At 37.2% G+C, this 25747-nt stretch overlaps 1 protein-coding gene across 1 annotated transcript in view; it reads left to right on the top strand.

Moving 5' to 3' along the window:
- Positions 1-5721, top strand: part of LOC5568876 — a 60448-nt gene extending 54727 nt beyond the window's left edge. The window contains exon 3 of the mRNA XM_021842692.1: positions 2157-5721. Coding sequence (XP_021698384.1) covers positions 2157-2744 — 588 coding nt within the window. The 3' untranslated portion in view covers positions 2745-5721. The remainder of the gene's footprint in view (positions 1-2156) is intronic.
- Positions 5722-25747: the final 20026 nt, after the last annotated feature.

The raw sequence follows: 25747 nt of genomic DNA, 5'->3' as shown, positions 1-25747 counted from the left end.
ACTTTTGAAGAAACGAAACGCCATAAAATAAAACGGATGCATTTAGTGCTGCTGCACTGAATTAGTGACGTAACCGATGACAAATAGCGGATGATGATAGAAAGTGTGCAGCTTCATTTGCGACAGAGCGCTGCATACCATGCTGTGTCATTTGGGGGCCGTAGTCAGCGCCATGGGAAGCAAGAAATTTTATGAAAGAAGTTGTTTTAATGAATACCTACTGATTGACGATGAGGAAGTGTTAATTTGAATGTTGTATTGTAATCTGTTCCGCGTTGATGTAGCAATCGATGTTTTACCATTTGAATTAATACTTGGTTAAAAGTATCAAATATTTCGTTCATATTTGGTGTTTAAATATTACAAATTTTAATTAGGTAGTACTCAAAATAAACTACATCTACATTCCAACTATATGCTTACTATTAAATTAATCAAATACGCAAACATATATACTCATGGTGGAGTTCTATATGTACAAGTAAAGATCATTCATGTCTCAATTTGCGTAATATCTTCTTCTTCTTGGCATTTACGTCCTCACTGGGACAGAGCCTGCTTCTCAGCGTAGTGTTCTTATGAGCACTTCCACAGTTATTAACTGAGAGCTTTTTTTGCCAAAGTTGCCATTTTCGCATTCGTATATCGTGGGGCAGGTACGATGATACTCTACGCGCAGGGAAGTCAATGAAATTTCCATTACGAAAAGATCCTGGACCGACCGGGAATCGAACCCAGACACCTTCAGCATGGCTTTGCTTTGTAGCCTCGGACTCTAACCATTCGGTTAAGGAAGGCCCTAATATAGCACATATATATGATTTTTTTTGTGGGCAGCAGTCAGTCAAGGTTTTAGCTTAGGACTTAGTAAGAAACTTCACTGAAGTCCTTCTCAAAACAATAAAGAAAGAGATATGGCAAAGATTTACAAACTACAAACTTCCAAATATCTTCCACAAATCTACTTATATCCTTTTCAAGAATCCATTAAAAGTTTTGAGAAGAATCAGTAGCGAATCCTACCTCACGAATATTGATAAATTTCTTCAAAACATGTTAAAGATAGTGTGACATTGTATTAGAAATAGGTCTGTATATTTTAAAGTTGAGTTAAAGAAAAGAAAAAATATCTTCGAGTCTTATGCTAATTGAACACCTAAACACCTATTAAACATGTGTCGCATTCTAGAACGTTCAACATTGGTTCCGGTTACCGCTCAAGTACCGCCTTGGTTACCCCCATTGGCGAAAAATCCACTTCCAATTCCTAGCCTAGTGCGTGAACTTGAAGTCGCCGCTGCACGCCCGTTGATATTTGCGCCAAGTGCGAACTGCCACTGAGCGGCACAACCCAGAAACATGTGCTTTCCGAGGTGAAGTTTCACGATCGCCCGCCAGCTCGTCAACGTTGCCCAATTTTTGCGCATAAGTGGCAATCCACGAGCGGCTCTCGATGCTTCCATGGCGGTGTGCTGGGGGGCTCTTTCAAGTTTGATGATTACAAGCATTTACTATTCACTCCGGTAGTGGAGTGTGAAGCCTTGGTTTTGGCATTATCATTTGGTAATTGTTCAATCTGAGGTGAACTTCCATTAGCTAGCATATGGGGTGCTACTTTTTCAACTTGGTTCAGTAGCTATCAGATAGAAGTTCGATTGTGATTAAAATGATTCTAATGACTGATCTCAACGTTCACAAGATTCAGTATACAGAACTTCAATGCTGAATCAGCGAGGATTACGTAATCGTTTCTTTCGAAATGATACGATAAATGAGAAGCTTCCGAACCTGTTCTGCAAGCTCGAACTTTTATTTCGGAGAATCGAGCACCACCCAAGATGCATCTTTTGCCAACACTTTGCTCAGATTGCATCAGTTGGTAGACCACCCAGCACATCTCGCTGTCCCTTCGCCACTGCTAACAACCTTTGCGTTTGTTATTCGCAAATAACACGCAAATGGCCATCATCGTAGACCGGCGTGTGACGATGGATCGTATCGTCAGCTCTCGACAGCGATGATGCAGTTGAAAATCCCGCGCTCCGTATTTATAGAAAGTCTTATTTTTAGTTACGTTTCACCCTAACAGCATTATTTTCACTTTTGTTGGGATGCAACTAATTGGTTTTCTCGATTCTCTCCGTCTCCCTCCGCAGGTTGGCGATTCGACAGACACAATGCCCGTGGAACAGCAGCAGCAGAAGCAACATTGCCACCACGGCAAAAGGACCGGCAAAGCATCCGTTCGGGATGTCCTGAATACGTCAGACCTGTTCAAGCTCTACAACATGCTGAACGTGGTCAAAGTAGATCTGCTCTGGGGTCGGCAAGACGCCGATGAAGGCGTAGAGTCTCCAGTGGGATCCACAACAGAGACTTCCGACGTCCGGTATAAGCAAAAGTCGGCTTCCCCAGCTCCGGAACAGCAGACACAGAACATGAGCAGCGGCAGCAGTTCAGCGAGCGAATCCGGAAGTAGTATAAAGGGACACATCCGCCGCCCTAGCACAGCGTCTATGGCTTCGTCAAACAGCGGAAGCACTCTGAGCGATTCCGAGAGTGAAATCAGCGCCGAAAATGACTCCGGTATCGAATCGGAGAGCAACGTTGACCAGGACAAGAGCACCGAGATGGCGAAGCAGTTCCGAACCCATCTGCTGGGACTGTACCGATCGCTGGAACAAATGACCGAAGCGGCCAACTACCTAACGGCCAGATATCAGAGCGACGTTGGACCGGTCTAAGGTGGTGCAGCTCCCGGTAATTGTGGGTTATGCACGCTAGAGAGAGATAGAGACGGAAAATGTTCCCCCGGTGATATATAGAAACAATGTGTCCCCGAGACTACACGAAACGTGTTCGCGCAGCGCGCGTGCGCTTTGGCATAACGACGAAAACCAAATCTCTGTATAAAGTTAAAGACGGAAAAGGCAAAATTCTGCAGACTAGGAGCTATCGACATCAACAACTAACAATTCTATGCATGTGAATGTAGATTAAGGAGACTTATATTTTGTTCTTTTGTTTCCGCGTACGAATCCATCTATTTTCTGTTTAGGTAGATGAGTGAACGTTTGTGAGTGCCTGTGATGAGTAATCGAAGAGTGAGAGCCCTCGTGCGATCGAATGAGTAGATGAACGTACTAATTCCTAGGGAGTGCAAGTAGATTCTCTAGGGCATTTTCAGTCAATGTAGATCTGAGCCTGCGCATAGGCGAGTTTCGGTTCGACTACGGTAACGGAATTCAACTCAAACTGGTTCTGTTTAGGTGTAGGAATATAGATGAGTGACCACCGGAATGGTGAGGGTCACCCAGGTAAATTGAAGTAGACTGAATCCGCGCGAGACGAACACTCACACATGCGCAGCCCGTTCTCACGCTTGCCTCATTCGGTCGCACTTTTAGTTTAAATTTTTCATCTTGATCGGTGCAGAAATCAACGCAAGATGATAGATGTATTTAGTTTTAGACAACAAGATGAAAAAACTGATAATGTGGGATAGAAGATTATTTATTGTAAAATAATTGAACTGTGTTGTAACATTTTTCTCTGATTTTTTGTTTGCTCGGTTTTCTCTTACAAGCGAGAGGGTATGTGTGTTAGGGGATATAAAGTAATTGAAACCGGATAAAGCAATCAGGTTCAGTAGGTTAGGCCGACTTTGAACGAGGCTGGTATGTGGGAAGACAAAGAGAGAAAGAACGAGAGTGTGTTTCTTATGAGATTATCAAAACGTTCATACACTGGGAGTGAGAATAAAAAGTCAGGAAGTGCCAGCAGAGAGCTTAGATTTTAGCGATAAAATAGAAAGATCAGTGATACAGTTGAAGGATGTTATCTCGAATGGGAGAAAAAAAATGGATCCGAATGAAAGTAAGATATGCGTTTTCGAAAATGTTTCTGATTTGTATATATTCGTTTCCTTATCTATAGTTTGTGTTATTTTTTCTACGTGACTGGTAATAAGGCAAAACCAAACGACTAGTTGGTCAAAAGTTGTTGCAAATGCTTCAATCTGAAGGTGGCTAGGTTTCAATATTTGTCTGTCATTCTGCAGGTACGCTTTTAAGTTCAACTTAGTCATTAAGGTGGCAGTAAGTAGATTTGTTCGCCGACTAAGGAAAGGGGATTGGTTTCGTGAATGTTGGCGTTACGTAACTTGCAACGGTGGTGCTTGCCCATCCATCATTAAGAAAATGGCATGATGCGAAGCGGTTCGACAAAAAATATTGACTCTTCTCTTCATGCTTGTGCGAATGATCGCATCGTGCGAACAGTCGAACTTAAGAGTAATTATTTCTTGGATTCAAATGTTAGCAAATTGATTTATTGAAAAACGTTCAAAACCACATTTTTTACAGCAGTATGCGAATTACAAACGCCAATATTCACCACATCAATCAAAACCAGCCCGAACAGTTTCGCCCGCAAAAAATAAATTGATTATCCTTCTCGCTTTGTGAACAATCGCACCACAATCGAAGTCTCATATTAGTTGGCGTTTTCCCCTTTCCGGCCCTTCCCTCATGCTCCACGTTGGATTTTCCCAATTATGTATCTTACGATATGAAAACTTCAGCGTAAAGTTTCCTAACTTTCTCCTTCAAAGCATTTCTACTCCTGATCGCTTTCGCGGAACAAACGACTGTTTGCTGAGTCTTTCAGCAGTTCTCATTTTGCTCAATTTTAGGATTAATTATTAGCAGTTATTTTTTGGCATTAAGCATTTTTAGGCTAATTTTTCGTTTTTAGTTTCAAACTCTCTTCCGCGCAAACCCGAACGTAAAAAAACCTCCCAACTGATATGAGTGTTCGATTTCGCTACATCCCTCACGCTCCCAAAAACTTTGAAACCCCGAATCTTCTCTTCTTCGAACGAGCAAGTCAAGAGAATGATTTTTCGAGCAACAATCTATCGCTTCCGGAACTTTGGTTAACGAGTTGGACTTCTTTACGATTGGACACGAAATCTACGAAGGAAAATGAACGACGCTGGTTTTTATTCGTTCGCTATCCGCTTAGTTGAAAGGGAAATTGCAATAAGTGTTTTTACTAAATAGAGTGCTAAATTTGTTTGCGAGGTGAGAGGATTCCGTAAACTTACTAAAAACGATGCGATTGAGAATTTGCCGAATAAGAAAGAAAGCGATAGGAATATGAAAAAAAAAAATATCAAATCATGGCGGAACGGACAAGCAAGAGTGTTTCATGCTTTCTTTATATTTTAGTACAGATTCATTCCGTTAACTTTAATTCACTTAACATAGGAAAAAAAAAGAAAGAAGCAAAGGCAGATGCAGACAGAAATACATCTCTCACGGTTACAAGCCCGATTTCATACAGCAAATCGATAACTGTCGATTAATTCAATTCAAACCATAATAAAAATTAGGAAAACGTGGTAAAGTGATTAAGCGTGCGAGCACGTGTGTGTGTCAGTATAAATGCACAAAGCCTAATAGCCCGCGCACACGCAAATACGTACGATTGATACGGATGATCACTGTTAGTTCGCATCGGTCCGCAAACCAATACTGACTGGAAGCTTGAAGATTGATTTCAATTCAATAGTAAAACAAATATAACATCAACACATACATCCATTCAACGATAGGAAGAAAGTAAAAACACTATTGAGAGAGACAATGTACGATGTAGAGAAAATGTTAAAAAAATGAAATATATTTCAATAATAAAACAAATATTTGAAAATTTAAACATGGTTTTTCTTGCTGTCCGAAAATTGATAAATAGTTTTTAGAGAACCATTACTGCTGGATATTCCTCGAAGCCGTACTCCAAATCTAGAAAAGCACAAACATAGAGGGGAACAGGCTATGTGGCATAGACATATGTGTTTTAAATTCGTTTGGTATAAGGTTATTTGGCATGATGGACATTTGGCATAAGTAGCATAAATAGAGTTATCCTGCTTAATTTATGATCTCGTCCCAAGAAACACTAGTAACCAAGTGTGTAGTTTGTTGGATGAATGGATTTACACATTATTTTTGATCATAATTGCAATGGTCAAAAATGGAGTTTCAAATATAATGCGTAATGTTAGGGACATCATGGGCACATTCCAAACCAAATAGTTAACTGATACTAACACAATGCCAAAAAATATAATGCCAGCTAGTAGTGTGCGTTTGAATATTTTCTGTCTCAAGATAAAATTATGGCGACTATTTGTCCTTGTCCATCCGCTGGAAAACAAATGCACTTGACCATTCTCCTCCAAGAACTGGTAGATAAATTACCAGTCAATATCAAGTGTAGAGTATTGATTCACTAATACAACCAAAGGTACTCAACGTACACACCTACAATCTAATCCCTTGGCTGATAATGTAAGAGGGGAAAAGAAAAGGATCGTGCTAACAGAAGAGTAAATTGGACCACGCTGGAGAACGGACGTAGTCGGATTCAGATTATGAATAGCTGCTGGAACTTTTCCCGTAGCTACGGAAATGGGATATTTCCTCCGGGAGTCAATCACTACAACAAACTTGGATTGGCACTGCATAAACAAACAGTATTGGAAGCACATCTTCGGAGCTTTTCGAACTACATGAGTCTTATTATCAACGCTGCAAGTAGTGATGCTAGCGGAATCGACGAGTGTTCCAAATCGGAGCCTCCTCCGGGGATTGCATCAGAAGTTCTTCTAGGGATTACATCAGGAGTTCCTCCAGGGATTCCATCAAGATTTCCTTCAGAGATTCCACCTGGAATTACTTCAGGGATTCTTTCAGAAGTTCCTCTAGAGCTCCTCCAGGAATTCCAATAGCAGTTCCTCCAGGAATTATATCAGAAGTTTTTCTAGGGATTACATCAAAAGTTCTTCCAGGGATTCCATCAGGATTTTGTTCAGAGATTCCACCTGGAATTCCTGCAGAGGTTCTTCCAGAAGATCGTCTAGCGTTTCCATAAGGCGTTCCTTCGGAGATTTCACCTGGAACTCCTCGAGAGATCATATCATATCCTTCAAGAAATTCCATCAGGGTTTCCTGTTAGGACTTTGTAAGTAGTTCCGCCAGGCATCTTATCAGGAATCCAGGGATTTCATCAAGAGTTCCCATAGGGATCCCGCAAGAGTTCCTTCAGAGATTCCATTGGAAGTTCTTCCAGAGGTTACGTCAGAAGTTCTTTTAGGGATTATAGATGGAGTTTTTCTAGGGCAGGCCTGCCCAACCTTTTTGACTCTTTTTCGACATAAATGGTCGGTACGTTTGCAAGAATAAACAGATATGAACAAAATTAGTCTCAAATGAAAGCTTGGTAATAAATTTGATTAATATATGCCGTAAATTTTGAATTTTCATCAACCTCTTTGCAACCGATGCAATTAAGTCCAAAATATGATCCGGCCCGCGGGCCGGACTGATTTTTACCTTTGCTTGGATCGCTAGCAAAGAGTTCGATACAAAGTTGATTTTTTCAGCATGGATTAGAGAGATATACTACCTAGCTTTCATTTGAGACTAATTTTGTTCATATCGGTCTATTCTTGCGAACGCACCAACAATTTATGTCGAAAAAGAGTCAAAAAGGTTGGGCAGGCCTGTCTAGGGATTCCACAGGATTTCTTCTAGAGATTTTATCAGAAATTCCTTCAGGGATCCCATAAGTAGTTTCTCCAGAGATTATACCTGGAATTACTACAGGAATTCTATCAAGAGTTTCCGTAAAGATTCTATCAGGAATTCCTCCAGGGATTACGCCAAAAGTTCTTCTAAGTATTCCATCAGAAGCTCCTCCTGGGATTCAAATAAGGAATTCCTTTGGGGATTCCTCTAAGAATTTCACCAGAAATTCCATCAAAAATTCTGCTAAGATTTTCTTTAAGGATTCCTCTGAATTCCGCTACATAAATCCAACACATTCCAACCAAATAAATCAGTTCACTAACGCCATGTAATATAATGCCAGATAGTAGTTTGGGTTTCAATACCTCCAATTTGTCATCACAAAGTGGATCAGCTCCTAGTCAGGCGACTGGAGGAGAGCTTAGGCCGAATGCACAACAGTTATAAAACTTCAACGCAAATGTGTGGATATTCTTCGTCAGAAAATCTTCTGAGACAGCAGCGATGTCTGAGAGGAGATGCTAGGAACGCGATCAGCAGATTTCTGCTACATCCGTCCTATGTTGGAGAGATCATGTCAACCCTTAGCATGCTATATGGCCACCTAGACGCCCTCATCGGCTCTCATGACGTCAGAATGACACTCCAGCACCGAAGCCGGAAAAATTCGAAACTGGGGAATTTTGGACTTGTGGTGCGCAACCTCTGTGCGCATCTGGTATCAGCTGGATAACATATGCTCTTGACCAATCCCATTCTCCTCCAAGAACTGGTAGACAAATTACCAGGTCTGGCATAGACGAATCAATTTGACAGTTTTTGAAATTGATTTCACGGTTGGCGAATCGGTCGGGTAAATTCCACCAGGGATTTTATCAGGAATTCCATTGGGAGTTTCTCCAGGGATTGGATCAGAAGATCCTCTTGGGATTACATCAGGGGTTCCTCCAGGAAATACATCAAGATTTCGTTCAAAGAATCCATCTGCTATTCCTACAGAGGTTCTTCCAGAAGTTCTTCTAGAGTTTCCATAAGGAGTTCCTCCGGAGATTTCACCTGGAACTCTTTTAAAGATCATATCAAGGGATCCTTCAAGGAATTCCATCAGAATTTCTTGTTAGGATTTTGTAAGTAGTTCCGCCAGGCATATTATCAGGAATCCAGGGATTTCATCACGAGTTCCCATAGGGATCCCGCTAGAGTTCCTCTAGAGATTCCATTGGAAGTTCTTCCAGGCATTACATCAGAAGGTATTTTAGGGATTACATCTGGAGTTTTTCTCTTTCCTTCAGAGATCCCATAAGAAGTTTCTCCAGAGATTCTACTTGGAATTACTACAGGAATTCTATCAAGAGTTTCCGTAAGGATTCAATCAGGATTTCCTACAGGGATAACGTCAGAAATTCTTCCAAGTATTCCATCAGAAGTTCCTCCGGGGATTCAAGAAAAGGAATTTTCTGGAGATTCCTCTAAGAATTCTTTCAATAATTCCACCAGAAATTCCTTCAAAAATTCTGCTAGGATTTTCTCTAAGTATTCCTCTGAATTCCGCTACATAAATCCTCCAAGAATTTATCTAAGGATTCCACCAGAGATGGATTTCATCTGGAACTCGCCCAGGTATTTCTCCAGGATTTCAGCTGAAATTCTAAGGATTCCACTAGAAATTTCTTCGGAAACTGCGCTAATATGTTTCGGTGATTTTACCGGGGATTCAAAAATAAAACAAAAAATTCCGGCGGTTCTTACAAAACATTCAAATCCTCCAAAGATTCCACCAAGATGTTCTCCAATCCCACAACGAATTTCTCAAGGAATTCGACCACAATTCACCATAAAAATTCAATCAGAGACTTCACCAGTTTCTCTAACTATTTCACCAGTAATTTTTCGAGAGTAGTTTTTTTTTAATTCCCAGGAGTTCTTTCAGTGTTAACACTGGGAATATCACCAGAGTTTCACCAAAATTTCCACCAGAAAAATTGTTTGGAGTTTCGTCGGAGGTTCTACCAGTAATTTTTTTTAATGATTTTAGTAGGATTTCTCTTCTCTGAATTTATCGAGGTTATCAAAAACTCCTCCATTAATCAAAAAATGTTCAAAGAGTCCGCAAGAAAAACCGCGAGAAAGTCTACCAGGAATTCCACGAAGACATTGAAATTCTTCCTTCATATACTTCAGGTAAAGCTTCAGAATGCTCCTATAAATTTCGAAAAAAATACTCATCCAGGGATTACACTGATATTTACTTAGAGGATTGATCAAAGCATTTCTCTGTGTGCCTCTTGGTTAAATCCCTGAAGAAACCTGGAAGATTTTTCTGGAAAATTTCAGGAAAAATGCATGGAATCCATCTCTTGAACAATCCTTGAAGGAATCACCAAATAAATCACTGGAGTATTTCCCAGATAATTCCCCGGTGAACTTCCTAAATATATCTCTGGAAGAACTTTTGAAGGAAACCCTCAAGGAGTTTCCAAAGGATATACTATAAGGTAATTCCTGGTGGATTCCTTGGAAAAAATCCTGCAAGGAATACTGGAAGGAATTGATAGATAAATATCTTTAGGAATCCTCGGAGGTATATCTGGGAGATTGTTGAAGTAATTCCTGAATAAATCCTAGGACGAGGCATAGGGTTCCCTTCATTCCTGGTGGAATTTCTGATAGAACTCCTGGTAGAATTCAAGGAGAAATCCTAGGAGGAAGCCCTGACAAAAGTCCTGGTGAAATACCTGGGGGAATTCCAGGTGATGAATATCTTGAGGAATCCTGGACAAGTTTTTCGAATATGTGATGTGATTCCTGGACTGAAGGAATCTCTGAAAAAAATGCGAGGATTAATTACTGAAGGTATGCCTGAAGATTTTTTCTCGTATGAATTTCTGATTGAATCTGTAGATATTTTTTTAGAGAAATTATTGATTAAATTCCTGGTAGAATCCCTGGCAGAATTTCTAGTGAAATCCCTAGTATAACCCATGGATTCCTGTAAAAACTCCAATGTAGATTAACTAGAGGAAATCACTGAACATGTTTGGAGACTTTTCAGTAGTTTGTAGAGATTCCTAAAACAATAACAATATAACAACGATGGGCCAGAAACCATGAAAGAAAATTAATGAATTTAATAATAATAAATTTTTCCAATACCGATAATTTTTGAAGGATTTTTGTATCAATTCCTAGATGAATAAATCGGTATTCGCTGGAAGAATTCTAGGAAGTTATCCCCGTGAAACTACTCTTGGATGAACAAGAAATTAAGAAAAAATAAAAAAAAGTCCTGGTGGGATTGGTAGTGAATTACCAGGAAAATTGCCAGCAACCTTCTGGATTGTTTTTATTATTTTTGTTTTCCCTGATTGTTCTTAATTTGAGTGAAATCCGAGAATCAAATTTTGAATGGGTTCTTGCAGTTATACTGGAAAATAAAACATGAGAAAATTTGAGAAATTTCCTTAAAAATCAAAAAAAAAGGTAAAAAGGTAGTCTGTAATTACTTGCTGGAAATATTCCTATAGGGTGTCCCAGAGAGTATGGGCACTAGACTGATGCAAATTTTGATTATTTTTGTATTTTTCTATAGGCTATTTCAACCAACATCTGTGATTAATTTGTTTGATTTAATAATCGTTTACATTGAAAATTTTGATTTTAAAAAATCAAATCTTATCTTTTCAGCACAGATCCTACATTTTATTTTGTTGAAAAATTACTAGTAAAATATGTTTACTATCAAAATCTTTCGCAGTGGTGAGTTTTAGTACATTGCATCAAGGATGTTTTACATAAAGTTTTATTTGAAATTTTATTTGGCTTTGTAAGAAAACAATTGGAAAAATGGTAAAATTCGAAAAATCTCGTATTTTTCCCTCCACATAAGACAACATCATGAAGCTCTTCAGGTATTTTAAATAAAAATAAAAATAATACATTTAAGAATTACGAAAGGTCAATCCCTATTCTCTTGGATAGGCAACTTTAATTTTTGATTTAGTCATGTTTTTACGTATAGATAAGGATTTGTTTTTTGACCATTTTCAAATCGACTACGGCTGGAATCGGATTTTTAGTTCCAATACTAATTTTACATGCATGAGTTAAAATTTCAATTTGAGCAAGACTGATTAGAGATGCTTCAAAGAAATGTTACGAAATCCACACATAAATAATTAAATTATTCATTAAAAAATCGCAGTCTACTCTTGTTGGGCACAGTAATCAAATGAGTAAAAATTAGATTTTATCTTCACTAGTCTTGAAATGGCAGTATGGTAAAGTCGTGCCCATACTTTCTGGGACACCCTATATTTATTTTTATTTTTATGTGAACGAATTAGACAGTCAACTAATAGAACAGTTTTTAATTATCAATCAAACTATACCAAATAATTTAAAATTTGAATGTTGAAGATTCTCAAGCTCTATGGATTTTTCTTATTGAATGTTTTCGTTTAAAATGTCTTCGGGTTTTTCCAAAAACTCTTTCAAACATTCCTTGAAATTTTCTTCGAAATTGATTCCAGAAATGTCCCTATGGTTTCCTTTACAAATACTTTCGAATTTTTATAAGGGGACTTCAACAGTAATTAGAATGACAAAATTCTTTCAGAGATTGTTTATAAAATTATTTTATTGGACACAATGACACCTGTTATTTATTTCAGAAGGAACTGGTACACATCATACTGGAAAATTCATAACCAATGATACAACGGATCGAGTTTCTTGGTTATTTTTCAAATGTTCGAGAGAATCAGTAGGACACATAATTAGATTTAGCTGGAATACACCGTAACTGGTTCCTGTAGGGTGTGACCATTTTCAAACCATCTTATACTTAAATACAACGAAAGTTAAAAATGTATTATTTTTATCTAGATTTAAATAGACGACATTGCAAATAACACGCATAGAATTTTTACACCCCCGTTAATTTGAACGGTACCTCATGCAAACCATCGGGGTTCATATTTAATTTGAACATCTAGTCACCCTAGAAACGTGTTTCTGGTTACTTCTTTCACTGTTTTGTTTTGATTATGCGTCCCGTTCCACAGCGTTCCATTCCACTTTACTCCGTTCCTAGCGGGGTACAAATTAAAAAGTGTTCAGATTAAATGTGGTCAAACCAACGGGGGTACCCGGTATCAGGATACCCGGAATTGTTTTAGAAATCGGTATCAGTTCATGAATCAAAATTAATAAATTTTACCTATAAGTAAAGAGATAGTTTATGTCTAAACATTTTATAAACTCAACCGCAACCATAATTTTGAGAACGGTCAGGGGTCAAAGAAAACCTCCTGGGATTCCCCCATGAATGCCTTCAAGGATGACTTTGTGAAATTGCTCAGATTTTTGTGCAGTAATGTCTCAAGTAATTACTCCACTAATTCCTCCAGAGATTTGTTCATGGATTTCCCCAGGGGTTCCCTAAAGTCTATCATAAGGAATTTCTACAACAATTTCTCTAAAAATTTCTCTATAAAAAACTTGCAATGGCAATTGTAATTTAATATCAGTTCCGATAGGGCTAGAGATACTTCAAGAGATGGCTACAGGGATTGCTTCAGCATTTTTTTTTTTGTAATTCGTACAGAAATATTTCCGGAGACTTTTCCAGGAATTCCTCCAGAAATTTTTCAAGCAACTTCTTTAAAAATTTCTCAAGAGATAATTTCAGAAAAATCCCTACAAAGAATCCTCCAAAAATATTCAAAGGATGTTGCTGGATTTCTCCAGAGAATCCTGCAATTGCCTTCCTCAATGAAAGTTTACAGAAATTTTGTATTTTTTTCTGGAGAAAAATTCATGGGAAAATCCAGGTAGTAATTCTCGTAGCAATTTCCCTGGAGGTTTCTCTGGGATAATTTCTGAAGGAAAATCTTGGGAAATCTTTTGATAAATTCGTCAAGTAATTTCTAGTAGGATCTCTAGAGGTGGCAAGTATCCTTGGAATAATCCATAGAGGAATTTCTGGAGAAAATCCTGGAGGAATGCTTGAAAGAAAATTGGAAAAAATCATTAAAAATCTTTTGTCATATTTTAGAAGGAATATACGAAAATTTTTGAAACTATCTTGTGATAAGTTCCTGGAAGAATTCAAGTTTTATTTTCACAAGAAAACGACATGCGATCAACTTATAGTACAGCCTATCATGATTTACCAAACATAACCAAATAATTTTAAATTTGAAAATTGTAGGAACGTTTTTCAATTGAAAGTTTTGGATAAAGATTCTTTACATTCTATAGCTTTCTATTCCAGAATGGGTTCATTTAAAAACGTTCTTCATTTAACTTAATATATTTTTCAGAAAACTCTTTTCAAAAACTTTAAAAAATATTCATTGATATTTAATTCAAAAAATGTCTCCAGAGATTTTCTAAGCATTCCTCCAAATTTTCATTTATTTCATAGTTATGAAATGTTTTTGGACTGTTTTAGGAATTCTTCAGATGCTCATCCAATTTTGCTTTGTTCAGCAATTATCCCAAACTATCCCTTAATAATTCCAGCTGGGATTTTTTTCAGAAACTTTTTCAGATCACTTCAAATGTTTGTTCAGAAATTTATTGAGGACTTTCACAAAAAACTTCGCGGGATTTCATTTTTGACTAGTCGCCTCGGGTAATGTTGTATTGCTACACAGTAGGTTTATTTGCTATTCATAATATTCTCCAATCTCTATCTACAGTATCTATCTCTCCTACAAGAAATTTCTTTAAACAAAACCTAGGGATTTCCTTAGGAAGAACTTTCAATCATATCCGTATTTTCTGACCAGTTCCGATCGAGCTCCATTCCATTGCTCCAGGGATTTATCTAGATAGTTATCCCAGAGACTCCTCTGGTGATTCCTGCAGAAAAAAATCTAGATAGTTCTCCATAAATTTGGCAATACGTTCAATCATTTAAAAAATAGACAGATACTTTTCCAGCAAAATCTTCCTGAAATCTTCCTGAAATTTGTCCAAGGATACTCCAGACATTTTCTCCAGGAATTTCTCCAAAGATGACGCTAGATAGGTCTCCAAGGATTCCTTCAGTAATTTATCCAGGCCTTCTGAGATTTTTCAAGCAGTTTTTTCAGGAATTTCTCCAAAAAATACTCCAGAAAATCCTTTTTATGGTTCCTCCAGAAGTTGTTCCAGGGATTTTTTTTTCAGGGATTCCTCCAGAGATTTTTTCGGGTATTCCTCCAAAAACTTCGGCAAGAATGTATTCCAGAGATTTAACCAGAGATTCCTTCAAGAATTCTCCCACAATTTCCTCGAGGGATTCCTTCATAAAATCCTTTTTTCTATAGGTCCTCTTGAGATTACTCCTGAAGTCGTTCCAAGTATTTCTCTAGAAATTTATCAAAGGGTTTCGCTAACAATTTCTTCATGGAAGGGGTGCCTGGAAAAATTCTGGGAAGAATCCTTGGAAGAATTCTTGGGATTATTTCTGATGAAATTCCTGGAGGAATTCATGATGTAATTTCTGGAAGAATTTCTAGAGGAATTCTTGGAAAGATCCCAGAAGGTAGTTTTTGATGCCCAGAACAATTCTCTAGATAAATTTTTAGGTAAATCCCTCAAGAATTTGAGAAAATAATTGTGTAGTTGTAAAAATCCTTTAAGTATTTCATTTAGCTATTTTGCCGATGCTATCTCTAGGAGGGGCTTTCCTTAGTCGAGTGGTTAGAGTCCGCGGCTACAAAGCAAAGCCATGCTGAAGGTGTCTGGGTTCGAATCCCGGTCGGTCCAGGATATTTTCGCAATGGAAATTTCCTAGACTTCCCTGGGCACAGGGAGGAAGAATTGCTGGAGAAAACTCTTGAAGAATCCTTCACTTACTGAATTGATTACTTGTAGAATCCCAGGAGAAATTCCTAAGAGAATCCATATAGAAATCCTTGGAGATTCTCTTCTTCGTGAAGGAATCTCTAGCGGAATCGTTGTATGGATCACTGTAGAGATTATCTTGGATAAATTTGTGGTAAAACATGTTTAAATGCACGAATATATTCCTACAAAATGTTTGCTAGTAGTTCGTGCACGTATTACACAGTTCGCACAAACATTCATGCAACTTGCACAAATGTTCGTGTATTACACGCAGTGTGTAATCAAATCTTTAGAATAATCCAAAGTTATCTGTCAAATCGTACACTTCAGGTTCATGACACAGGCCTCTCTGCCAAAGGACGAAGTCTGCGCGTAACCTGTAGTCGATTGCAAAAAAGTTTGGATATTTTTTCTTCATACTTGCAAAAATGGAAGATTTCTCCTAATGCTTCCAAAACTCAACTAATAATATTCCCACATAAACCAAAAGCTCTTTATTTGAAACTAGAAGGACATGTTCTCACGATGAGAGGGGTTCCAATAAATTGGTCAGATGAAGTTAAGTATCTAGGGCTCATGCCAGATAAGAATTTAACTTTCAAACATCACATTGAGGGCATTCAAGCCAAATGTAACAAATATGTAAAATGTCTCTATCCCCTTATTAATACAAAATCAAAACTTTGTCTTAAGAACAAGCTTTTGATATTCAAACAAATTTTCAGGCCAGCCATGTTGTATGCTGTACCAATATGGACTAGCTGTTTTAATACCAGGATGAAAGCTCTGCAGATTGCGGATAAAATTTTGAAAACGATTCTTAAGCTTCCTCCCTGGTATAGTACCAATGAGTTACATAGAATATCCAATGTTGAAACTTTGGAACAAATGTCAAATAAAATAATTAATAATTTTAGGCAAAAATCGTTACAATCTTCTATTGCCACGATTAATGCGTTGTATAATAGGTTAAGTTAGGTTAAATAAATTGAAAACGTGTTTTTTTTTTCTTATAAGCAGGTGAAATTAACTCACCAGTAAACAATCTGAACTGCTACGGCAAATGAAATGTAATATGTTGTTAACAAAATTGTATTAAAATCTTAATTTTTTTTTACGAAATTAAGATGATATAGTGTTGTCTAATAACACAGAACACCTAGATATAAGAAATGAATGTAATGCTTGGAATGAAGAAAAAAAAAATTGCATAGTTTTAGACAATTCGACCGAGAAAAAAACCCCATGCCTAAGTGAATCATAGAAGTGCCCAAGTGGTTCTGCACCCTACTAATAATGAAATTTTAAAAAAATCTTGAGATGTCAACACCTTACAGGACCCTACCACGATCATGAAGCTGTGGCCACAACGGTGCGGAATGTGATTTGCAGTAAACAACGATGAAGACAAAACGGCTTGTTCGAGGAAAAGAACGTCTTAGTGTAGATAAGCAAACATACCTTCACGTTTCAGTCACCTCGTTTTGTCTAATATCTATTTATTGCCAAATTTTATTTTTTTCCCTCATCATTAACTTGCATTCCCAAAAAAATATTCAAAACCTCTGACAAGTATTATCTCTCATTCAGGAAGCGTTATTTTGATTCCTCAGTGCTCAATGCAGATAAGCAGAACATCACGCGATTCATGAAGAATACAAAAAGTAAACAAATGTGCAGAAAATAACAAAATCAAAGCTAGGTAAGTCATCGCTTATCGAACCTTTGTCATTGTTTGACACGCACTTGTTTATGGCTATTTGCGTCGGCGCTCTAATCATTCTTCGAAATTTCCATAATTCCCATCATAAATCATCCATCGACGTTCGTCGGGGAATACTATTTGTTTGGCAACAAATGATGAGTGAGAAATTGATGAATGAATGCATATACGCACAAGCTATTGCCAACTCATACTGAAGTAAGCGCAATTGGGTTATTCTACTACGTTGGAATTTCAATTTTCGTATTTTTAAAATTATAGTTCAACTTTTCAAACATTCCTTGATGAATTTGAGGACTTCACGCACAGCTGTTTTTGGTGAGAATTTTGATACTTTTCGAAATATATCAAAGCTCAGAAATAGTAATTGCCTAGCAATACAATCGTAACTTTAATAGTTTTTTTTCGTATTGTTGAATCTACTAAAGTTAAACAACCCTAATTTAAAGAAAATTACGTCGTCACTCAACTGCCAATTCTATAAGCATCATTTGGTGGCGTGATCTTATCATCAGACAGAAAAAAACCGTCGATTGGTCGGTTTGAAAACTCACTAAACTGAATCGCGACAAAGGAGTGGCGATTTTAGAAGTTTCCAGCACTAAATGATCCTCCAGGATTACTACATCACATTCCTCTCATCGCATCGCATCGTTAGACGCTGGTTGCGGAACCGTTTCGGCAACCTTGAGAAAATCATCAACAAAAAAATGAATTCTGATTATCAAAAGTTAATGGATTCCATGCTGCGCAGATGAGCTGGTGTTGACTGAATTGTGATTCCGTAAACTTCTTGAGTTGCTTCACAGGAAAATAAAAATCTCTTATTATTTCAAGGTTTACCGCAGATTTATAGAACCTTTTCAGTGCCGCAAATGTGTGATCTTCACCGATTTATGGATGTGCTAGAAGGGGTTCTTTTGAATGCTAGCGCAAACGTGGATCAATATTTGCAATAAAATATTTGCATGGTACTTTCAGAGAACCCTACACATTTGGCAAAGTATACGCCTCAATATTAAACTAGATATCCAGCGACTCAAAAAAAGCAAATCAGTTAGAATTTTTCTCAATTCCAATATTTCTGATAAGACAGCAAACAACAACTTCACGTGATGGAAGTTGACGATCACGTGATCGATCAGCCATGCACGAGTTTGTTTTCTATACGATGCGCGTTGCACATCATACATACATAGATTCCTTATCGGAAGAAACCCCGGCCAGCATAAATTATGCGGGCAAACCAATACACGCTACCAATACATAATTCGGAACCTATTTGACTGTCTGTTGCTTTTACGTTTCCCGGTATCGATGTTTATGTGTAACTGGTTACAACCAGAGCGGCTACGTTCTTGGAGTCACGTTTTATTTTTGCTCAGTTGTTTGTTGTGAAGTAGGGTCCAGTTTGAAATGTACTCCTGGAGTCTGGAGAAAGTGGCATTTCCATGGTTAGTTGGAAAATTAATTATCTTCGTCTCTAGCGATGTATCGTTCTATTTTATATTTCAATTGTTCGACAAATATTGAAATTTGAATATTAAATCCTTTGAAGTTTCCCTCGATGTTGGCTTTTCCGGTCAGGAATTACAGGAATCAGTGATTTTATGGCCAACGGCAGAATTTTATTTGATGAGTGCTCTTCAGGATATTTCTCAATTCAATACCCTGATAGCCCTACATGTTTTTCCTCTTCTAGAAATCCATCTACGATTGATTAGGTCTTAACTGACTCTAGTCATCTTTGTAGCCAATTAGTTACTCATGCTGATTTTGATTCTGATCATGTCCCTGTTACATTTCAAATATCCCAAGAAGCGATTCTCAATCCTATTAGCTCCACTTTCAATTATTTACGAGCCGACTATATATGAAACGTATGTTGACTCTAATCTTGATGATAACATTTCTTTAGAAAATAAACTTGATATTGACAATGCTCTTGAAACTTTAACAAATTCCATTGTTGAAGCCAGGAGCGTTGCAATTCCAAAATGTGAAGTAAAATTTGAATCCGTGATTATAGACGATGATCTTAAACTCTTGATCCGCCTTAAGAGGAGAAGGCAATTTCAACGCACTCGCGATCCTGCTATGAAAATTATATGGCAGGATTTGCAGAAAGAAACCAAAAAACGTTTTTTTCAATTAAGAAACAAAAATTTTGAAAGTAAAATTTCTCAATTGAACCCTGGCTCTAAGCCATTTTGGAAATTATCTAAATTCTTGAAAAAACCTCAGAAGCCTATACCGGCATTGAAAGAGGAAAACAAATTATTACTAACTAATTGCGAAAAAGCTCAAAAACTTGCTATGCAGTTTGAAAGTGCGCACAATTTTAATTTAGGACTTACTAGTCCAATTGAAAATGAAGTTACTCAGGAGTTCGAAAATATTCTCAATCAAGAGAACGTTTACGAAAATGCCTGGGAAGAAGTGAGAACTATTATCAAAAAATTCAAAAATATGAAAGCTCCTGGCGATGATGGAATTTTCTACATCCTCATCAAGAAACTTCCAGAAAGTAGCTTATCATTTTTAGTTGATATATTTAACAAATGTTTTCAATTAGCATATTTTCCTGACAAATGGAAAAATGCTAAGGTTGTTCCAATTTTAAAACCAGACAAAAATCCTGCAGAAGCTTCTAGCTATCGTCCAATCAGTTTGCTTTCCTCCATCAGTAAACTTTTTGAAAAGGTTATTTTGAACAGAATGATGGCCCACATCAACGAAAATTCAATTTTTGCCAATGAACAGTTCGGATTCCGCCATGGACATTCGACCACTCATCAACTTTTACGTGTAACAAATCCGATCCGTTCCAACAAATCTGAAGGCTACTCTACTGGTCTTGCTCTTCTAGACATAGAAAAAGCATTCGACAGTGTTTGGCATGAAGGTTTGATCGTAAAATTAAAAAACTTTAATTTTCCAACATACATTGTTAGAATAATTCAAAGTTATCTGTCAAATCGTACACTTCAGGTTAATTATCAGAACTCCAGGTCTAAAAGACTTCCTGTAAGAGCTGGTGTTCCTCAAGGCAGCATTTTGGGACCAATATTATACAATATTTTCACATCTGACTTACCTGAGTTACCTCAGGGATGTCAAAAATCCTTGTTTGCGGATGACACAGGCCTCTCCACCAAAGGACGAAGCCTGCGTGTCATCTGTAGTCGATTGCAAAAAAGTTTGGATATTTTTTCTTCATACTTGCAAAAATGGAAGATTTCTCCTAATGCTTCCAAAACTCAACTAATAATATTCCCACATAAACCAAAAGCTCTTTATTTGAAACCTTCAAGTAGACATGTTGTCACGATGAGAGGGGTTCCAATAAATTGGTCAGATGAAGTTATGTATCTAGGACTCATGCTAGGTAAGAATTTAACTTTCAAAAATCACATTGAGGGCATTCGAGCCTAATGTAATAAATATGTAAAATGTCTCTATCCCCTTTTCATAGAAAATCAAAACTTTGTCTTAAGAACAAACTTTTGATATTCAAACAAATTTTCAGGCCAGCCATGTTGTATGCTGTACCAATATGGACTAGCTGTTTTAATACCAGGAAGAAAACTCTGCAGAGAATTCAAAATAAAATTTCGAAAATGATTCTGAGGCTTCCTCCCTGGTATAGTACCAATGAGTTACATAGAATATCCAATGTTGAAACATTGGAACAAATATCAAATAAAATAATTAATAATCCGCCTTAAAAACAAGAGGAGAAGGCAATCCCAACGCACGTTTCAGGTACCTGAATGGTATTATGAGAAATTCATCAAATGCTTAAAATACCTCAATTTTGTAGCTATTTAAACACCAAAAATCATTGCTGATTGTTTTCATTAACATTAACATTATTGAAAACTATCATTATTATAGAGGCATAATAAAATTAAATTTGCAGACTAAAGCACTTTGATGCATCATGGAGCCGATTTGATTTCATAACCTTATTTCGACGTAAAAAAAATATTAGTTTGACGATAAACAATACAACACGATCAATAGCATCCACGTTATGCTAGGACCCTCATTTTACGAAACTTTCCCCTTAGCTTCAAATTATCCCTCTCTAGGAAAGCACGAAATGGAATCAAAACAAAATTGATAATTGGATTTATATAAATAGGGAATTTTTTCTAGCCAAACTACTACCATCACACTTGGGGTGTCTCTGCATCATTCTATGCACTATCACTAATCCCAAACATCATGTTGTGGTGCTGTTTCACTTTCACATTTGTCGTAAAATAAATCTCAAATATGTAGAAAAATGTGAGCGAAATAAGAACAACGTGTTCGGGCGCTTCGTTGTAACACATGTAACGATGTATTCTATCTCTCACGGTACAATTATATCAACGTCCACAGATACGCAAACGGCTGTGCTATGTTTAGGCGATCACACGATGCAGTTAACTCTATTAGCATGCACTTGACACTTGCTAGAGACGTGATCGTTTACTAGCTAGCGTCATGATAGATCTTACAACTGTAGTAGGCAATTTAAAGTATGTCGTTCGAAGGTCAACGGCTCGCAGCCCTGATCATTGCACCCGTGCTGCTCATTTCCATACACCGCAATGGGTTAAAGAAAGTCAGGAAGAAATTATATTTGATATTAAATTATAGTGCGTTACCGGTTTGGGTGCCTTCGATCCCAATGTTTAATTTATGACCGGGTTCTTCGCGCGTACGGGAGCTGCAAATGTTGACTGTATGATTATTAAGTAAGTCCAAAGGTGGACACTAGGGTGGTTCAAATTACATCTCTTAAGTGATTTATTCGTTGCGGAACGACCTGTTTTTCAGCCTCAAGATTAAAACTCTCTTGCTCAGTGATAACGATACAGACTGATTTCTTCTCTCCACGAGGCTATCTAGAATTCGTCATCAAACGTCAACATCCCACCGCAAAATCGCTAGTGTTTGGAGGGGATTTTAACCTCCAAATTGCCAAATAACCTCCAAGTTCTAATTTCCTCCGTTGTATGAAATATGGTGGCGCGTCGATCGTCGCAAGTTTATCGTTAAACAGTCAATAGAAGAATGGATGAAAGTATAAGAAAATTAGGCCTAAATGAGCTATTTAGAAAAAAAAAATATGTCAAACACAATAGCACTGTTTCGTCATTGAAGGGTTAAATGCGTCCCAAAGATGATTTTGCATACAAAATGGTACCAAACATTGCCGTATGGATGTCCTGTGAAGGAAAATGTCAAAAAGTTTGTATGCGCAAATTGCAGGGGCAACTATGAGCAGGCTTGGGAGCTGTGACCACTATTCACCACAGTTCATCGATTCTGCCAGTCAACCAAAACACAAAGCAGCAGCAGCATCAGGCGTTGCGCTGCCAACGGTTCACACACTGCTTGACTGTTTTTGTCTCTCCACTATGATCGTTTTCGGGCAGCGGGGCAGCCATCTCGAGGTGAATGATTGAAAAAAATGTTAAATCAAATGCTAATATTTCGTTTGTGTTTTCAACTAGGGCAATGTATTATTAGTGGTGCACCTAAGGGAAAACTGCTAAAACATGGTGTTAAATCATTGAATATATGATTTTAACGTATCATTCGATTGATCTCAACTCCTTCTATCATTCAAATGTATAAACATCACGATTCATTTGAAATTTCCCTGCAAAAAACCTTGCACCAATAATAGGAACACTGTTCCTTTTGTGGAGGTATGTTTTAAGAATGATTCCTTTAGTGGCGCAAACCATTGATTTCTTATGGGACCCTCCACTATGGGTACTGATGCACCACTATAGCCCGAGGAGGAACAAATCTGGACAAACATTTCAAAAGGGCACATCGACATTGGTAAACATTGGCTTTGCAAGCCGCTGTTGAGCCTAATTCAACTCGATCACGCTCACCAATACCACTATCAGGAAGAGCTAACACCAATCTTTCTGATAGTGGGGTTAGTTTGCGTGGGCGGGCTTAAAAGGGCTCAACAGCAACGTTTCTGAAAAAAGGCTCAAGACCTCTTGGGCCCTTTTCAAATGTTTGTCCAGAAATAACTTCCCAATAACTTATGCATACCATATTGTGGTATCATACCAAAATTAGTTATTGTTCAGTTGTCAATACCTCAATTTGGTATTATAATGGTAGTGAAAAAAATCTTTAAAACAATTAAAAGTACTTCATTGAGGTGTCAAACAGCTATTGAGGTCTGCTGGAGGTATTGAACTACTATTGAAAAATTTCACTTTTATATGAAAATCCATCCGGTATTGTTGAGGAATTACAATACCTGATCTAGTTATCAGTTTGGTGTCCGTAGAATATGCTTAAGATATTATTTGAAGTATTTTACCTCTTAAGAGTCAACCATTTCTTTAAATTTCTTCACTTTTCTTTATATCGAGCTTTAAAGACACTCATATAACAAATCGATAGCGATCGTCATCGATTCGTAAAAAAATAACATTGCATAAAGAATATTCGATAAATGTTATCAAAATTTCGACACTAAAATAAGCGGAATTCTTCTGCTTTACCGACTTTGAAAAAAATTATCATTAACCAAAAACATTGTGGGGTTCCATGCGAACCGAACCGTTTATGTTTAATATGATTTTTTTTTGTCAATATCTTTTTGATTGGGAATTGAACTCTAATTGTTAGAGGAATACCAAGCCGAAGGACACTTATCAACTATGCCACACTATATCACATCCTTAAGGGTGGCAAGAGGCATTCATAAACTAGGCCTCAAGAATGACCAGCACTCTAGCAGCAGGCATGTTTCTTGCGATAATACCTACCAATTTAAGAGCATCATTCTGGTTATGATATTTAAAATGCTTATCAGTAATGTTTCTGATCTGAAAGAAAAGATCCGAAAAAGCCATGCAGAATCATATTCGGTCTCAAATATGCCGATTCTTGGAAAATCAAAACATCGAGACCTGCCATGCGATGTACCAGAATACCTTTAAGCTGCTTTACGAAACGATACGGAAAAGAATGATAAAGGTGCTTCGATACACAGCTTCATTTTTCTTTGTCAATATATAACTTTACTTTAACATCATTCGTTACACGTTATTCGATGAATATTCATGAAGGTGACTAAAGCCCATTCGATAAAACATGATCTAACAAAATTTAGTATCATTTCTTTGAAGATCTATATTGTATGCTTGATAAAGAAAGACACTCATTGGGTTTTATAGATTGATGAATATACTTGAATATATGTAACGAAATGAACAGTAAAGAACAAGCGACAGAAATATTTATTATTGGATAAAGATATTTGAAGTAGTTCATAGGCTGGTTGACCGGGTTATGCATGGCTCATTCATACCTCATTCAGGTTGTAAGTATTGGGAATTATCTGGTATGGAATACCTTAGTTTGGTATTCAGAAGTTATTTTCTTCTGCTCGGGAGGTGCAAAGTAGCAAACAAATAAGCGAAATAGTTGTTTTAAATAGTTTTACGGTTAAAGTTCATGAATATTATTCGATTACTTGTATCATTTTTACATCGTACATAATACAAAAATATCACATAATCATTTATTAGCGCAAAACATGCCAAAACACACTACCTCCACTAAGGGAACGTTTGCCCTAATTGAAATCTTTTAGCGCTAATAGCAAGAGCACAATCATTCCGTTGCTATACACATAAACAAGTTCAGTTTCACGCTGCCTTTATCGAGCAAAAATGCAAAACCCCGAAAACCGGAAAAATCGTGTCACCACTAGTGCTCGAGTCATTTCGCATTCGGGTTTGAAAAAACGTTGGGAAAAAGAAGATTACAATTTTGAAGAGCCGTGACATTTTTTTGTTTTGAATGGTCATGGTTTGCTTTGGATTGTGATGGTCGTGTAGAAAAATGTGAATGTCGAGGTGGTAAATGTTTGCTACAGTACATTTCCCATCCCTGACTATAAGTCTAACTTTTGGGATTGCCCTTCGCGCAAAAAAAAATCGTTGAGGCTCGTAAGAGGCAAATGAACGGCAATGCATTCACTTAAATTTATCGCTCTATATTAGACTGGCCCTTAAACAAAAAAAGTTGTAAAACTCAATGGGGCACCCCATAGATATATGCCTTAGGGTAAGAAAAAAGCTCTCTCAAAATTTCAATTCATTTGATTGCTCCCCCAGCTGGCGCATTCGAAGTTAGTATGGAATATTTGTTTAAAATGTATTGAAAAGAGACTCCATGCCACTGGTTTGCTCCATATACTACATAGTTACTCGCGTTCAATTGAGCCCAGCCTTTCTTAGAACTTCAACTAACTTCTTGGATGTCCTCAAGAGAACTCCAGGGAAGTTCCAATTAGTTTTAAGTAATACATGGAGTTATTTCTAGAATAATCCGGGGAGAAATTCTCAGAAAATATGTATAGGTGATTTTTCAAAACTATTTTAATTATTGCAGAAGCTTAAAAAAATTCAATGAGAATTGTAAGGATAATATCAAGAAACTTTTTAAGACAAATTACTTTTACGAATCACAGGAGTAGTTTCTTGGCAATTATTTGAAAAAGGAATGATTTATGTAGGAATCCTTCAACAATCTTAGCAATTTATGGTGG

Source organism: Aedes aegypti, chromosome 2, assembly GCF_002204515.2.
Source record: "Aedes aegypti strain LVP_AGWG chromosome 2, AaegL5.0 Primary Assembly, whole genome shotgun sequence".
Lineage (NCBI taxonomy): Eukaryota > Metazoa > Arthropoda > Insecta > Diptera > Culicidae > Aedes > Aedes aegypti.
Note: the sequence above shows the minus strand (reverse complement) of the source record. Positions and strands in the feature narration are given on the sequence as shown.